Genomic DNA, 17,396 nt, shown 5'->3' with positions numbered 1-17,396 from the left:
TGCTAATGACCTGTACTGGGGGATAGTGGACTCCTGGTATGGTGTTTTAGAGTAAACAGTATACTGTGAACTAAAAGGTCAGTGGTGCAAACCCAAATCAGCTGCTCCTCAGAAACCCTATACAGGGTTGATATGACTTGGAACCGATTCAATGGCACTAAACAACAACAAATGGGAATGCTGTTGTTGTTAAGTGACGTCAACTTGGTTCCGACTCATAGCGACCCAGTATAGGATTTCTGAGGAGCAGCTGGTGAGCTTGAACCGCTGACTTTGCAGTTCAAACCGACCTTGCAGTTCAGTGCATGAACCTGCAGTAACACACCAGGACTCCACAGCTAATAAAGAGAGATAACAGTTGGAATATATAAACATCTTAAAGGCAGGATTTCCTGCTGTATTGCAGGCATCCTAATAATGATAATGGAATTGCCATTTGTACAGTGTTTTACACCTTACAAAGTGGAGATGAGAATCTTGATGAAAATAACTAAGTATCTCTATAAATATTTTTGTTGTTGTTGTTAAGTGCTGTCAAGTCGATTCCGACCCATGGCGACCCTGTACAGGGATTCCGAAGCTGTAAATCTATGAGAGCAGTACTCCTAGTCTTTCTTCCGCAGAGCAGCTGGTAGTTTCGAACTGCTGACCTTGAGGTTCACAGCCCAATTCGTAAGCACTACGCTTCAGAGCTCCAAATGTTTTTAGATATTCTTAAATGAAATGTTGAGCAGGCAAGAGAACAAATTTTCAGGGCAAAACAAAGTTACATCCTCTTCCCGTAAGCGGCCCGAGGTAATCCCACAAAATGGTTCGCTACTCACTTGACCCAGAAAACCCCACAAAGTCATGCAAATCCAGAGGTTCAAATCTTCAGGTCCATTTTAAGAACACCCGTGAGACTGCCCAGGCCATCAAGGGTATGCATATCCGGAAAGCCACCAAGTATCTTAAAGATGTCACTTTGCAGAAGCAATGTGTACCATTCCGACATTACAATGGTGGCGTTGGTAGGTGTGCCAAGGCCAAACAGTGGGGTTGGACACAGGGTCGGTGGCCCAAAAAGAGCACTGAATTTTTGCTGCACATGCTTAAAAATGCAGAGATTAATGCTGAACTTAAGGGTTTAGATGTGGATTCTCTGGTCATTGAGCATATCCAGGTCAACAAAGCTCCGAAGATGCGCAGCCGAACTTACAGAGCTCATGGTTGGATCAACCCCTACATGAGCTCCCCCTGCCACATTGAGATGGATTCTCACTGAAAAGGAACAAATTGTTCCTAAACCAGAAGAGGAGGTTGCCCAGAAGAAAAAGATATCTCAGAAGAAACTGAAGAAACAAAAACTTATGGCTCGGGAGTAAATTTAACTTAAAGTAAATGCACATAAAAGTAAAAAAAAAACAAAGTTACAGCAGGAAGCCTAGAGATAAGTAAGCTCTGAAGCTGGTTTCCTAGAGCTTCCATTTTGAGTGTTATCTAGACTGCAGAACACAGGAGACAACATCTAGGGTATGCTCATGGTGAATTTTCCTCATCAAAAACTTGAGGTTCCAAATATCTATATCCTCAGTATAAGACTGAATGAGATGGACTTGGGGCAAGATTATACACTAGGCAGATGCACTACATGGACCTTCTACAACAAAGATTTTTGTTGTTATTTTTAAGTGCTGTTGAGTCAGTTCCGATTCATAGTGACCCTGTACAGGGTTTCTGGGAGTCCTGGTGTGGCATTGTGGGTTAATACGCTGGACAGCACAGTCAGTTTGAACTGCAAAGCCGGCAATTCAAGCTTGCCAACTGCTCCTCAGAAACCCTATACAGGGTTGCTATGGGTCAAAACCGACTCGACAGCACTTAACAACAACAAAATAGGGTTTCTGAGGAGCAGCTAGTGGGTTTGAACTGCCTACCTGTGGTTTGCAGTCCAGTGCTGATCCTACAGCACCACACCAGGAGTTCACAACAAAGATCCAAGAGACTAAATGAAACAGACACAGACGACAAACCCGGAACCCTGAACTTCAGAGGAAATGCTAGAGAAGTGGATTGAGTGCTTGCTGGGAGGAGAAACAGAGGGACCCGAGGGACAGAGAGAGAGTGAGACTGACTGGGGAATGGCCACTCAGACACAGAGCAATCCTGACCTTCTGTGAGCAGCTACGGTGACAGGTGGCTTGGCGGAGCAAATTCACACAGGCAGCAGGAAAGGAGTCAGCAACTCTACCCATAATCAGCCACAACCATACCCTCTGAAGCTTCGCCGACTGGGCAAGAGTCATGACCAGCTCCTCCTACACCATATGATCAATGCTAGATATCAGCCACCATCAGCCCAAACTACCCAAAACTGAGGTGCACAAATGGTGACCGGAGAACGGTGCACACTCTTACATTTGTTAACTACACCCAGAGAAGGCAGCTGGTGAGAGTCCAAAACACATCAGCATACAATCATCAATCAAATAAAACATAACACCACAATATCCTGGAGACAATTTTAGGTCACATAACGAATGAAGAAAGAATGGCTCCAACAAATGATTAAGAAGTAGAGGCAGAAAACATTCTGAGGAACTAACTGACAAAGAATTCAAAAGAATAATATTTATGTGCCTTCAAAGGATTGACAGAAAGACTGAGAAAAAGAGGAAAACACAGAAAAAACTTAAAAGAGTTCAGGAAAACACTACAAGAACAGACAAAATAAATGCAAATTCTGAAACAAAGCAAACCTGCTACTAGAAATCCAGAAGATGAATACTAAGACCTCAGAAATGGATGATACATTGATAAGACAAAGTAGGTGATTCACTAAGTCTGAATTTGTGAGCTTGAAGATAAATCTACCAATATTAGTATGCTAGATTACAATTAGAAAAAAGTAAGAAAAAATCTTAAGGAAGCATCAAAGGTTATTTGAGACACTAGGAAGAGGTAAAACTTATGGGTGAACAGAATTCTAAGACAGGAAGAGACAATAAAAAGGATACAGAAAATTGTTAAAGAATTGTTAGCAGAAATTTTCCCTAGCATTATAAAAGATACGAAGATTAGCATACAAGAAGCTGAACAAACCACAAACAGGTTAGATCCCAAAAGAAAATCACCATGACATATCAATCAAATTTTCCTAAATCAAACAAAGGGTAAGAATCCTGAGAGCAGCTCAGGAAAAATGAAAAAAACTGCCTACAGAGGAGTGAACCAGTAAGACTAAGCTCTGACTTCTCAGTAGAAAATATGCAAGAAGGAAGGCAATGGAATGACATAAACAAAACTCTGAGAGAAAAACATTTCCAAACAAAAATCATATGCACAGCAAAGCAGTCACTGAAATATGAGGGCAAAATTAGGACAATTCCAGAAAAACAGAAATTAAAGGAATTTGTAATAACCAGGCCAACTTTACAGAAAATACTAAAGGAACTGAGAACCAGTAACAGAAGACAACAATCGGACACTGACAAACACAGCAACACCACCCAAAACTCAATTCAGAAACAGAAACATTGAAAGTAAAACAAACCTACAGACTGAAAATAGAGAACCCGAGAAGTCAAGTTACAATAAAGTCAACTATAAAGCAAAAAGAGGGAATAGCACACAGAACTTCCAAATGGCAAGGACTTTTTAAGTAGCTTTCAAGATAAAACAGATTGTTATATAAAAATTACAAATAATTGTAATTTATTAATAAATTACAGGGTAATTCATTAAATTAATAAATTACAGTGTAACCTCAAAGAAAATGAATACAAGTTCACATCAAAATAAAAGAGAGGAAAAATCAGAAAGATTTAGTAAACATTAACACAATAGAAGCGAAAATGAAAAGAAAATGAACTCAGTGCAGAAAATTATATGAACAAAGAAGCCAAGCACCACACACAAAAAACAAATAAACCACAGACCAAAATGACAATAATCAATTCATAGCTATTTACAACTACACTGAATGGAAATGAATTAACTGCACCAGTCAAGACACAGAGAATAGCAGAATGGAAAAGAAAACCGGATCCTTCAATATGCTGTTTATAAGAGACACATCAAAAAAGATGAAGAGCGCATTAATGCCACCAACAGAAGAATGCTTACACAAACTTCAGTACATACATACAATGGAATACTGGTGGTAGTGATGTGCTGTGGAGTCGATTCCGACTCACTGCGACCCTGTTCAGGGTTTTCGAGGCTGTAAATCTTTACGGGAGCAGAAAGCCTCATCTTTTTCCTGCGGAGCAGCTGGTAGTTTCGAACTGCTGACCTTGGGGTTTGCAGCCCAATTCATAATCACTATACCACTAGAGCTCCTACATAACATTAAAGAATAAGGATGAGTCTGCAAAACACCTCACAACAGGGATGAACCTGGAGGACATTATGCCGAATAGTATTAGTCAATCACAAAAGAACAAATATTATATAAGACCAATGTTATAAAAAGTTAAGAAAAGATTTTTTTTTGTTAAAAGAAAGATTCTATAATGGAAAGGGGAGGGAAGATTATTCACAAGCTAGAGAGTAAACACATGTTAACATGGGTGACAGGGCAGGCCACACACAAGTGGGAGGTTAACTGTAAGAGTTAAAGTGACTAGAGATAAATATTGTTGTCCGCTGATACAGGGAGGGAACTGCAACCATTGTAATGAAGCAAAGTGTATTCGTTGTTGAAAATAACACTGATCATAAGCTATAAACCTCTCAGTTCACAATAAAAAGTTAAAAAAAAATCCTGAATGGGAAATATACCTGTTTCACAGAAGAAAAAAACATTTCCCAGAGAATTCAGACCTACCAGGTGAAAAACAGAGATTTCATGTATATAATTCACCTATATGTATAATCTATCTTTAACTTCTGACTGCTAAAATACCTAGATGCCCCACTGTAAAATTAAGAACATAATATATGTTTTAATGAAGTGAGATGAAAAATTGAATTACACAAAAGTGCTTTCATACTTTATATCTTCATAGTAACTCTTTTATTAAATGTTAAATTGTTGCTGACAAAAAGAAGAGTCTCAGAGAAGTTTTAAGACATCTAAGCAAAAAGACAAAACTTGTTTTAGATTAAAAGAGTTGACATTTAAAAATGAATATGAAATTTCAAGTACCTCTTTTATTTCCCATTGTCCATTATTGGAACACAACTCTATTTTTTCATTTATGTATTGTCTATGATTACTGTCAAGTGATAATGGCAGAGTTAAATAGTTGTAACCAAGACCAAATGTCCTTCCTTCAAAGCCTAAAATATTTACTATTTTTTCAAGTACCTCTTTTTTAGCAGGCATTCAATAACTATGTTATGAAAATATGAATATCTATGGACCTGGTGGGACTGTGGTTAAGAGCTGGGCCACTAACCAGAAGTGTGTGGTGAAGTGTTAGAGTACCAATTGCTCCATGGGAGAAAGATTTCGCAGTCTGATACTGTAAAGAGTTACATCCTTGGAAGCCCTTTGAGGCAGTTCTCTGTCTTACAGGGCAACTATAACTTGAAATCAACTTGACTGGGCAGTGGGATTTCTACTCCAGCTGATTTGTTAATGTTTCAAATTTTTAAGATATTTAGTATTAGTAGTTGGATTCAATAAAATAAAAACAGCTCAGTAAATAACTTGCATTAAAAACATAAAATGTATTAACTACACTGAAATAAATCACTGTACTTATACAATACTCAATGCCATTGGGTCGATTCTGACTGATAGCAAACCTATATGTGGTTTCAGAGGCTGCCAATATTTATGGGAGCAGAAAGACTCATCTTTCTCCCTTGAAGTGGATGGTGGGTTTGAATGGCTGATCTTGAGGTTAGAAAATACAGTGTTTACTCCACAGTGGCACCAGGGCTATTGCTAATGTAATTTTGTTGTTGTTGTTGTTGTTAGGTGCAGTGGAGTCGGTTACGACTCCTAGCGACCTTGTACAGGATTTCCAAGGCTGTAAATCTTTACGGGAGTAGAAAGCCTCATCTTTCTCCCGCGGAAGAGCTGGTAGTTTTGAACTGCTGACCTTGCGGTTCACAGTCCGATTTGTAACCACTACGCTACCAGAGCTTCATTAATCCGTATCTGTACTACAGCCTTCCAGCTAACCTCCTTGTGCTGCTGCAATATTATTAATCTTCCTTATACCCTTCAATTTGCAGTGTATTAATGAGACAATTGGAGGATGTATGTAGAAGGTGTTTCTTTTTTTTCAAAGAAGAATATCCAATAAGTAGGCCTCAGTAAAGGAAATGTTTTAAAAGATAAAGAGTTGCTAAGTACTTGGTTACATATATATATTTATATATATAAATTTCACAGAAGTGACCAGACAATGATTAACACTGCTTTTTAAACTAGAAATGTTATGCTATATAATATAAAAATTTATGGTATAAGTGAAGTGACTTATATGCCAGCTTCAGAACCATTAAAAAAAATGATGATTTTGGAGATAGGGCTTAAACTGCTGAGAAGAAATTTTACAATTTTTCAGAAAAACTAGATCATAGAATGAAATGATAATTCAGTAATTATTAACAGAGCTAGTAGAAAGAAGCCTAGATTAGAAGTAAAAAATCTTGGAATCTAGTCTTAACTCTAAAGAAAAATTGGTTGTTTAATGATATAAGGAAAACAATTACATTTTTGTTATTGTTAATGGCCATTGGGTTGATTCCAAGCCACAGTGACCCACATGTGCAGAGCAGAATTGTGCTCCTGGAAAGGCAGTGTAATATAATGGAAAAGAAGAGAAAATTTAGATTCAGAGGACCCATGCTTAAGTTTCCATTGTGCCATTTTACTCCCTGTAACATGTTAAGCAAATGTCTTAGCCATCTTAGCTTCATCATCTTTTTAGTCAGGAAGAGAAACATACAAAGGACTGCTGAAAAGCATGAAGCTATGAAGATTAGATCCCCCAAATCTGGCACTAACAAAGATTACAATGATAAAATAGTTGGATATCTGTTTCTCTGATATACTTTCCAGGATCCATTCTTTTTACTTAGCAAGAAAAGGCAAACAATGTAGTTTAGCATCAGAAAGATCTTCTGAAACTAAGAACATCTACTATGGTTTTGCATTGTTAGGTATCGTCGAGTTGGTTTCAAGGAAAGGGTTCCAAGGAGTGGCTAGTGGTTTGAACTGTCAATCTTGTGAGTATCAGTTCTGTGCTTATCCTACAGTACCACACCAGGATTCCAAAACCCGTTATTAAAAAGTTAGTATTAAAGAAATGCGCACACTATCTTTATCTTGAGTTTCATTTTTAGAAAGGATATAAAACTTTTCCATCCAAAAACGTAACACCTGTTTCCAACAACAGTTTTCAAAATAAATAATGAAAAAGCATGAATTGGAACAAATTTCATATTAAAGAACTTCAAAATGAACTGAGACAATAGCAAACTTTAATATTCAGAGATATAAATGTATAATCATTTGAATTTTGGGTAGCCAAACTAGCTTATAAATAAAAATTCATGCAATTCTGTGTTTTCAATAAAATTTTTATGCCAAAACTTGTCCAAAATAAACATTTGGGCATTTAAAACCATTCAGAAAATTCATTACCGCTAAAGGGCAACTTCAATTAATCATTTAAAAATGAAATATACGTGGAGTTTCATTAAAGAAAAAAAAAATTACCCTACAAATAATCTCATTTTCATTTATTCTTTTATTTATCAATAAAATAAGTCAAATCTCACAGGGATAAAATAAATCATTAATATCAACATGATCTGAGCCATCAAGATGTCAGAATCCAGTGAAGGAAAAGGACATAAAATAAACTAACAGGTAAAAAATATAACCCTGGAGTCCTAGACTATGCACAATGACACGAGTAAGGAACAATGGACTTCCATTATTTTTTTCACATTTACTAAACTTAGCAAGGGAACAAACAAACTAACCCCAAAACACCTCAATAAATAGTGGACAAAAATTAACAAAATAGGAATTTCCCTTACTTGGAAAATCCTTTCCATCTGGATAGTAATATTCTGTAAATTCTATGTAGACAGCAGACATTTCTTGTGGAAGATACAGGGATTTTTTATTGCAGGAAATCATACTTTTAGGGGAAGAACGACATTGGTCTGCTGTAGAGACCTGAAAAAAAAAAAAAATGTATGCAATGTAAACAACACTGAAAAAATTTTCAATCTACTTACAGTGATGTATTACTAATAATTTTCCAGTGCAAACTTGTATTTTTACTTCACAGTTAACTAATTTTCAAGTAACAACCTCAAAAGTAGCTAGTGGGTTTGAACTGATGATCTTGTAGGTAGCCACTTAACCCATTGAAACACCAGGTTCCTTTGATTATCTGTATAGCTTTTATAAATTTTAGTCAGTTTCTAACATTATCTAGTTAAGATGTTTTTCTCTGCATATACTGAAACAAATCCCTTTCAACTCAGGGAAGTGTCGAGTTATTTTAATGGAGAACAGCTTATTTCCATTTTACAGTTAAAAAGTTACTCAAATTTGGATAAGCACACTATTTTATTTTCTTCTAGTTATTTTTGTTTTGTTTCGGATATGTTTGTGCATGTGGGGTTTCTTCAACGTATCTCACTTTCATCATTTGGGATTATGGAGGATTCTCCTCCCTCATTTCTGTATGAATTCTGTGTGAGTTCCTCATTCTGTGTTTACATTTGTGTAAATACTACAATTTTCTTTCTTTGGGGTAAACATTCCATGACAAGAGAATGTGTAAGTATAAACAGTTTTGTATTCCTATTTTGAGTGTCTCTCTGTGGTCACTGTATCCTTAGTTTTATTATCTCCTCGCAGGGAAAAGCATTTTGAGTAGCATTTTGGAATTATCTTTCCTCACTTAGTCCTCCCTAGAGCTCCCAGGGAGGAGGGGCTTCCCTACGCATGCATGGCCTAGTCCCCTTTCTCCCTGCCTGTCTGCTCCTCTCCATGCAATCTAAATGGAAGGAACACATTGGGGAGCCTCCAGGGTAATGCCAGGACAATGGCAGGGAAGTAAGGCATTAGTGAATCCACTTGGCTGCAATCCTCAAATTAAGCTATCCAATCCGGTCTTTGGCTTTCATGAGTAATGACATTTTTGTCAGCCTCTCACTTGATTGTGAACTCAAGCAAGAGTGAAATGTATTTTGATTAGCCTGAAACAATCATATGCCAGAATTCCATCAATTTTTATAGATTATGTTATCATTAATCACTTCATTAATTTCTCATTTTTTTTTTTTTTTTTTTTTAGATTGTCTCCTTCTTACTGCTATGGTGAATATTGCTGTGATGAACATGGATCTGTGCAGATGTGTTCATGTCGCAGCCCTTATTTCACTAGCACATATACTAAGTTGTTGTTGTTGTTGTTATGTGCCGTCGATTTGGTTCCAACCCATGGAGATTCTCTATAGGGTTTCCAAGGAACGACTGGTGACCTTGAACCACTGACCATGCAGTTCAAATGACTTTGCAGTCCAGCACATTAACCCACAGTGCCACACAAGGACTTCATATACTAACTAAAGGGATATATATTTCTCTGACAAAAATTTCGAAGAAGTACCATGTTTCCCACAGTACACCATTTTACAATCCCACTAGTGTCCCTGGTGTGGTGCTGTAGATAAAACACTGGATTGCTAATCACAAGGCTGGTGTTTCAAACCCACCCGTCATTCCTTTGGAACCAATTCAAGGGCACTTAACAGCAACAACAACGTTTCGCCATACCTTCACCAGCATTTATTGTTTTCTGTTTTATTTCATGTTATTATTAATGCTAGGATGAGATTATATCTCATTTTATTTAATGTTTTATTGAGAATTATGTGATAGTCTACATGGGAGAACATTAGTTTTACATTCATCCTATTGTATATCGTTTTATTGCCATGGTTACAATCCCCTCCATGCATCATCAACCAACCAAACGGTATACCCTGCAAGCCTGACCCGTCATCAGCATACAGCCCCTCTCCCTCTCTGTGTCTAAAGACCCCAGCTGCTTCATCTCTCCACTTCATCGTCTCTGCCTCCTTCTCTGGCATCACTGCTTCTCTGGGTAGGGTCCCACTCTCCGCTCTTCTCCCTCGATGGTCCCAGGGACCTCCACTCCTAGACTGTAAAGTTAATCACTCCCCTCCTTGCTACAAAACGTCTATCTTTATATTTCCAACCCTAACAATAAGTCCTGATAACAATTATTCACTCTTATATCACAAGAGACCAATTCACATTTCATTTCATCAGCCCCACCTAAACAGATTGGATACTACCTTCCTTCACGCCCTCTGGATCTAGGTTCCCTCTTGAAAGCTTGTAAGCCAGTCACTTCTTGCCTTTGTAGCCCCCCCATTTTGGGTAGCCATTGTCCAAGTTACCCATCCCTGTCTACTCTGTGTAAGGAGGGGGTGGGAATGATCCTTGTTATAAAGATTTGTTCCCTCTTTTGAGCTACCACATCCATAGGTATAGGTCAAGTTCATCAAACTGTATCAGATTACTCTTTTTTTCCACTTCTTTCATCTTCTAGTTGAGCTCTGATCATGCAGTCATTGAAGCCTGTTCAAGTGGGTATTATCTGCAAGTGTGGGTGTACTTGTGCATGTGCCCTCTCTTCTTACTAATCTCTCTTAAGTGTTCATTGACTGTCAAATTTCTAGGCATATGATTTCTAAGTTTTGTAAAATGTTCTATTCTTTCTTTACCAATATTTATTACCCTCTTTTTAAACTCTGTCACAGTCATTATCTCTAACATTATGAAGAAAAGAGGTACTAACAGAGAACACGCTTATTTTGCTTTTTTGAAGACAAAAAAATTATAAAAATGTACAAATACAATCTGTTAACTATTCTGAGATATAACAATTCATTCCAACACCTAAAAAAAACACCACAACCCACTGTCATCAAATAGATTCCGACTCATAGTGGCCCTCTATAAGGTTTCCAAGGCTGTAAGTCTTTATAGGAGCAGAAAACTTAATCTTTCTCTGACAAAGCAGCTGGTGGGTTTGAGCTGCAGACAGGGAAGTTAGCAGTTCAGTGTTTATCCTATAGCACTAACAAGGTTACTTTATATTTCAACATAGACGTGTGAAATAAAGCAATGCATTTTACAAACAGAAAAGACTTAAATCTTCTATAAATATAACATTATATACAGGATACAAAAAAAGAAGTGATTATACATGAAAGTAACTATTACATCAGAGCTTCTCAAAGTTGGCTCTCCTGAAACTTGGGGCCAGAGAACCCTGTACTGTGGAAGCTGTCCTGTGTACTGGAGCTCAGACATACCGGCCTGGAAGCTCTGCTGAAGCCTGATGAGCATCGCAGTGCCATGCAAGCCTCTGCAGATCCACAGGCGGTGGCTGTGCCAGAGGACAACTAGCTGGACACTGACCCCTGGTGTCCCACATGCCAGGCAAGAATCAGACCCATAACAATTCATAAATTAAAACACACAGCTGCAATACTTTATTTCATTCTAAAAAATTAAATTAAAATTATATGTAACATTTAAATCACATATTCTAGGGCTTTGGTTTCAAGGATGTCAACATTGATCATGTTGTATGATTACAACCTTAATAAAACTATTAGTGTAAATGGCACGGAGTTCTTAGCTATAAAATTATGTTTACAGAAGACAATTTGGTATGGCGACCTAGTATTTGGCAACACAATAAAACAAAAAAAGGCATTTTAGTTCCTTCCTCTTAAAATATGGGATAAATCACATAACCAAAAAGTAATGAACTGAAAACTTTTATCCCATCTCATCTGATCAGTTTACAGAACAGGTCAAGATATAATAGGATAGCATTAGTTCATTAGATCTGCTTGTAGGTAATAGTAAAAGTGCTTATGAGAAGATTTAATGAAAACATTAAAACATACCTGGTATATATTAAAATCTGCAAGTCTGACCACAACAGAACTAGACATCAGCTTAGCTCTTGATTGCTGGGATAATACTGAGGGCGTTCTGGAAGATACTTTCAGAGCTGATTCTTTCTCTGTACAAACAAAAAATCCTTTCAGTTTATTGCAAAAGTATTTTAACAGTCAATCTTTTATTATTATGACAGCTACCAGAACTATGGAAGAACCCTAATTTCTCAAACAAGATAATATATTATAAATACATTATAAAGGACAGTATTTAAATTTATTTTTTTTAAACGTTCTAATGTTAATAACGGAGTCCTGGTATGATGCTGTGGTATTAAACTGCAAGGTCCGTTTTAATCTCAAGGTCAGCAGATCAAGTTCACCAGCTGCTCCTTGGAAACCCAATACAGGGCCGCTACGGGTCGGAACCAACTTGACAGCACTTAACAACAATAATAACATACAGAGGTAAGGAGTCCTGGTGTGGTACGGTGGGATAAAGCATTAGACTGCAAAGTCAGTCTGAATCACAAGGTCAGCGGTTCAAACTCACCAGCCACTCCTTGGAAGCCCTATATAGGATCTCTATGATCAGAACCAACTCAACGGCACTTTAACAACAATATACAGAGGTAGAGTGTCCTGGTATGGTACTGCAGAATAAGCACTGGAATGCAAATCACAAGGTTGGCAGTTCAAACCCACCAATCAGTCACTCCCTGAAAACCCTATATAGGGTCACGATGAGTTAGAACTTCTCAGTGGCACTTTGCAGTAATTTAGGGAGATAAGTCATTGTGATGATGATTCTTCTTTAAATAGGAAACATACAGCACATTTAAGACACTGTCCTACAAGAAATTTGTGTTTTTTTTTTTTAAGAAATCCCTATTTTAAAAGTAAAAAAAATTATTCCCATTTAAAAATCTGAAATAGTCTACCTGGGCATTATTATTGATATACTATTAATTCCTAATACCTGGGCAATATTACTGATATATTATTAATCCCTAATAATTTAGGAATTAAAAGATAAGTAGTTGGAACCCACCAACTGCTCCACAGAAAAAAGGTGGAATAGTCTGAACCCTTAAATGTTGATAGAATTTGGAAACTCTATGCACTGCTCTACCCTGTGCTATAAGGGCGCTGTGAGTTGGAAACAATCTGATAGCCGTGGAAATACTAGTTTTAAAAGTGCATTGGTCCATAAACCTATGTTTGTCTGAATGAAAGGTGCAAACATTTTAAGACAGTAGCATTGTTTACAGAAATATATTATGAAACACACAAACACACACACACACACACATATCAGGGGAATGCCATAATGCTGGTATAGGTAAAGTACCTGTTTGTGTGTGCTGGGGAGAGGCATGTGGTGGGGATTTAGGAGGTGAACCTACATTATGATCCTTCACAGCCTGTTTAAGCATTTCAACGTTGCATTCAAATTCATGTAACAACTCGTCGGCCCATCCATTTTTCGTTTTGGTTGCATCACTAAAATACATCCAATGATTACAACTATCTCCTGTAAAATGAATAACACACATTTCACTAAAAAAAGCATCATTTTCACTTACTTTATTAAAACAATGCTTCCAAAAAGATTTACTCACATAATCAAGGGATTCATTAATATTCTAATAAACTTAAAGTCTTCATACACAACTGATTTCAATCTTTCTAGAATGTATGATTAAAATCTTCAGAAAGGAGCTAAAGAGTATAAAACGCAATTGTTTTTATCTAGATTCTATTCTTGGTGCAGTGACACTCAAAGTATCAATTCAAAGAAGAATTAATGGTCAACCTTGACTGTTCAACTACCTAGTAAAACTCAGCTGGACGGAATCCTAGAATATACCATCACAGAAACATCTTTTTATAAAAGATTTATGGTACTGTGAGTTACAAAAGTCTTATCCATAAAAATGATCTAAAAAGGATTATTAGCCAAATATTTAAGAAAACACTAAAACACAAGACTGGATATCAGTGGTAAGGTAAAACACAAAATTAAGATGATCACATTTCTTTAAAAAAAATCAGATTAAATTAAAAAGTAGTGCTATAAACATATAGAAACTTTAATTAAACAAAAATGTAAAAAAGCTATCCTCCATCTAGGTCTATATATTTTTTGAAGGTGGTGTTTCTGCCTCTCTAACTTTTCCGAGAAATCTACATTCTTTGATTTATACCACATCAAAATGGCAGTTTTGGGATCTTCAAGAGACCAAATTCATGTACTTCTGAAATGCTGTTTAAATTCTGAAAACAAAAAGATGTCTGAAGGGGCAAGATCAATGCTGATTGTTGGCTGAAGTCAGGCTTCTCAACAAATTCTCACAGAAGAGCCCTTACTACCTTCAAAGAATAAAGAGATGCATTGTGCAACTTTCCTGGCCTTTTTCTCACCAATTCGGTCTTCAGTTTTCTTAAAATTACTTTCTAATAAGCCCGTGTTGTTACCCAGTGTCTTTCAAGAAAATCTATCAAAATTTGCCCTTTGTAGTTTAGAAGAATTCAAGAAAATACTAGAGAAACAAACAGACAAAATAAATGCAAATTTTGAAACAATACAAAACCTGTAATTAGAAATTCAAAAGATTAATACTAAGATCTCAGAAATGGATGATATACTAAAAAGGCGAAGGGGTAGATTTGATGTAAAGGAAGCTCTAATTAGTGACCTGGAAGATAAATCTCTCAATACTAGTATGCTAGAAGATAAATCAGAAGAAATAATGAAAAAGTCCAAAGAAAGCCTAAGAATTATGTGGGACACCATGACTGGAATTCCAAGAAAAGACAATAAAAAGTGCAGAGAAAACTGTAGAACAGTTATTGGAAGAAATCTTCCCTAACATCATGAAAGTTGAGAAGATAAACATACAAGAAGCCAAACAAATCCCAAACAGGGCAGATCCCAAAAGGAAATTATCAAGACATATCCATAATCAAATTTTCCAAAACCAATCCTGAGAGCACCTCAAGAAAAATGAACAGTTCCCTACAAATACGACCACGGTCTTAGTTCTCAGTAGAGACCCATGCAGACAAGAAGGCAGTGAGATGGCATACACAAAACTCAGAGAGAAAAACACTGACAACCAAGAATCACATACCCAGCAAAGCCGTCCCTCAAATACGATGGTAAAATTAGGATGATTCCTGATTAACAGAAATTAAAGGAATTTGTAATGACCAAACCAACATTACAAAAAATGCTAAAGGGTGCTCTTTGGACTGAGAACCAGCAACAGCAAACAACCTGAGATTAACAGACATGAAAACAACATGCAATCTAGATATAGATTTAAAATAAAACAAACCTAAAAGACCAAACATAGAAAACCAGGGATATCAACTAATAATGAAGTCAGCTACACAGTGGAGTCCAGGTGTGGCACTGTGGGCTAATATGTCAGACTGCAAAGTCACACCAGCTGCTCCTTGGAAACCCTATACAGGGTTGCTATGGGTCGGAATCGACTCAACAGCACTTAACAACATTAACAAACAAAGCAAAAACAGGGAATAGTGTAGATACTGAACTTCCAAAAGGTAAGAAAGCCAAGTAGATTTTAAGAGAAAACAGACTGTTTTAAATGGGGAAGAAAATTAATAAATACAGAATTAGCTCAAAAGAAAATTAATATATTTTCACATAGAAATGACAAACAGCAATATAAGTAAGATTTAGTAGACATTAACACAACAGAAGTGAAGAAAATGAAATGAAAACCCAGAAAGAAAATTAATTCAGTGCAGAAAATTATGTGGAACAAAGAAACCAGCAGCATCACCAAAAACACACACACAGCAAAATGACATCAATCAATTCATGTTGTTATTGTTAAGTGCATACATCCAAAAAGACGCAAAGATCAAAATTAACACCGTAACTAAACAATTAGAAAGACAGCAGCAAAGCAAACCTATGGCCAACAGAAGAAAAGAAATAAATGAAATAGAAAATAGAGAAACAGAAAGAATCAACAGGACAAGAAGTTGGTTCTTTGAAAGGATTAATAAAAAAATTACAAGCCATTGGTAAATCCATCCACCTACAATCAACTGATCTTCGACAAAGGCCCATAAGCATTAAATGGGGAAGAGGTAATCTATTTAACAAATTAAGCTGGCAAAACTGAAAACATATTTGCAGAAAAATTAAACAAGACCCATACCATATACAAAAATGAACTCAATGTTTAAAGACCTAAATGCAAAACCTACAACTATACATCAATGAAAAAATTGGGATAAACTTAGGAACTCTGATACATGGCATAAATATACTATCAAACATCACTGAAAACACACAAACAGAAGACAAAATGATGACTGGTACCTCCTAAAAATTAGATACTTATGTGCATGACAGGATTTCACCAAAAGAGCGAAAAGAGAACCCACAGACTGGGGAAAATGTTTGACAACAACATATCAGACAAGGACTCCTCTCCAAAATTTATAAAACACTTCAACGTTGCAACAAGAGGGCAAATAATCCAGTTAAAAAGTGGGCAGAGTAATTGGACACTTCACCAAAGTAGACAGTCAGGTGGCCAACATATATACAAAGAATCATTAGCAATTACAGATGCAAATCAAACCAACAATGAAATATCATCTTACACCAGCATTAATAGTAAAGTTGTAAAACATTTTCTTTTAGGCAACAAATGCTGGTGGGGGTATAGAGACACTACAACCCTCCTCCACGGCTGGTGGGACTGTAAAATGGTGCTACCACTGTGGAAAACTGTATGGTACCTTCTCAAAAAGTTGGAAATAGAAATACTGTATGACCCAGCAATCCCTCTACCTGATATATAAGAAATAAGAACTGTGACATAACTACATATATGCACACCCATGTTCTTCTTTGCTGCACTGAATAGAATATTATATTGTGAATACAATAGCAAAAAGATGGAGACAGACTAAATTCCCATCAGCAGAAAAATGGGTAAATAAACTTTGGTACATATACACATGGGAGGATCACAAAATATTGAAAAACAATGAAGACCCTGCAGAACACTAAACGTGGATGAACAAGAAGAACCTTAAGTGGTGTGAAATTAGTCAATCAGAAAAGGACAAATACTGCATTAAACCACTGTTGTAAAAATGTAGAAAAGATTTTCTTGATAAATGAAACACATTCTATGATGGTTACAGGGCAGGTGTGGGGGGGGAGGAAAAGAAAGTGAATAGAGGTAAATACTGATAACTGCTGGTACAGGAAATAAACTGAAATCATGTTAATGACATGAAGTGTATAATTACTGAATGCGGGACTGATAATTGATAATCTGTTCTGTAAACCTTCAATCAATTTACACACACACAATTTTTTTTTTTTTAGTTTCCCCTTTGTAATTCCCCTCTATCTTGAATTTAATCAGCCCAGTGGATCTCTTAGCAAGCCACTCTATTGAATGAACCTTCCAAAAGAATATAAACGT

The 17,396-nt window shown here is 36.6% G+C and overlaps 1 protein-coding gene across 1 annotated transcript in view; it reads right to left on the bottom strand.

Moving 5' to 3' along the window:
- Nucleotides 1–17,396, bottom strand: part of UHRF1BP1L (UHRF1 binding protein 1-like) — a 114,868-nt gene that overhangs the window by 28,261 nt on the left and 69,211 nt on the right. Inside the window, exons 10-12 of the mRNA XM_006871116.1 lie at nucleotides 13,262–13,444; nucleotides 11,917–12,035; nucleotides 7,987–8,128 (exon numbers count right to left, since the gene is read on the bottom strand). Coding sequence (XP_006871178.1) covers nucleotides 7,987–8,128; nucleotides 11,917–12,035; nucleotides 13,262–13,444 — 444 coding nt within the window. The remainder of the gene's footprint in view (nucleotides 1–7,986; nucleotides 8,129–11,916; nucleotides 12,036–13,261; nucleotides 13,445–17,396) is intronic.

This window comes from Chrysochloris asiatica, unplaced genomic scaffold, assembly GCF_000296735.1.
Source record: "Chrysochloris asiatica unplaced genomic scaffold, ChrAsi1.0 scaffold00160, whole genome shotgun sequence".
NCBI classification, from domain to species: domain Eukaryota; kingdom Metazoa; phylum Chordata; class Mammalia; order Afrosoricida; family Chrysochloridae; genus Chrysochloris; species Chrysochloris asiatica.
This window is presented reverse-complemented; position numbering and strand designations above follow the sequence as displayed.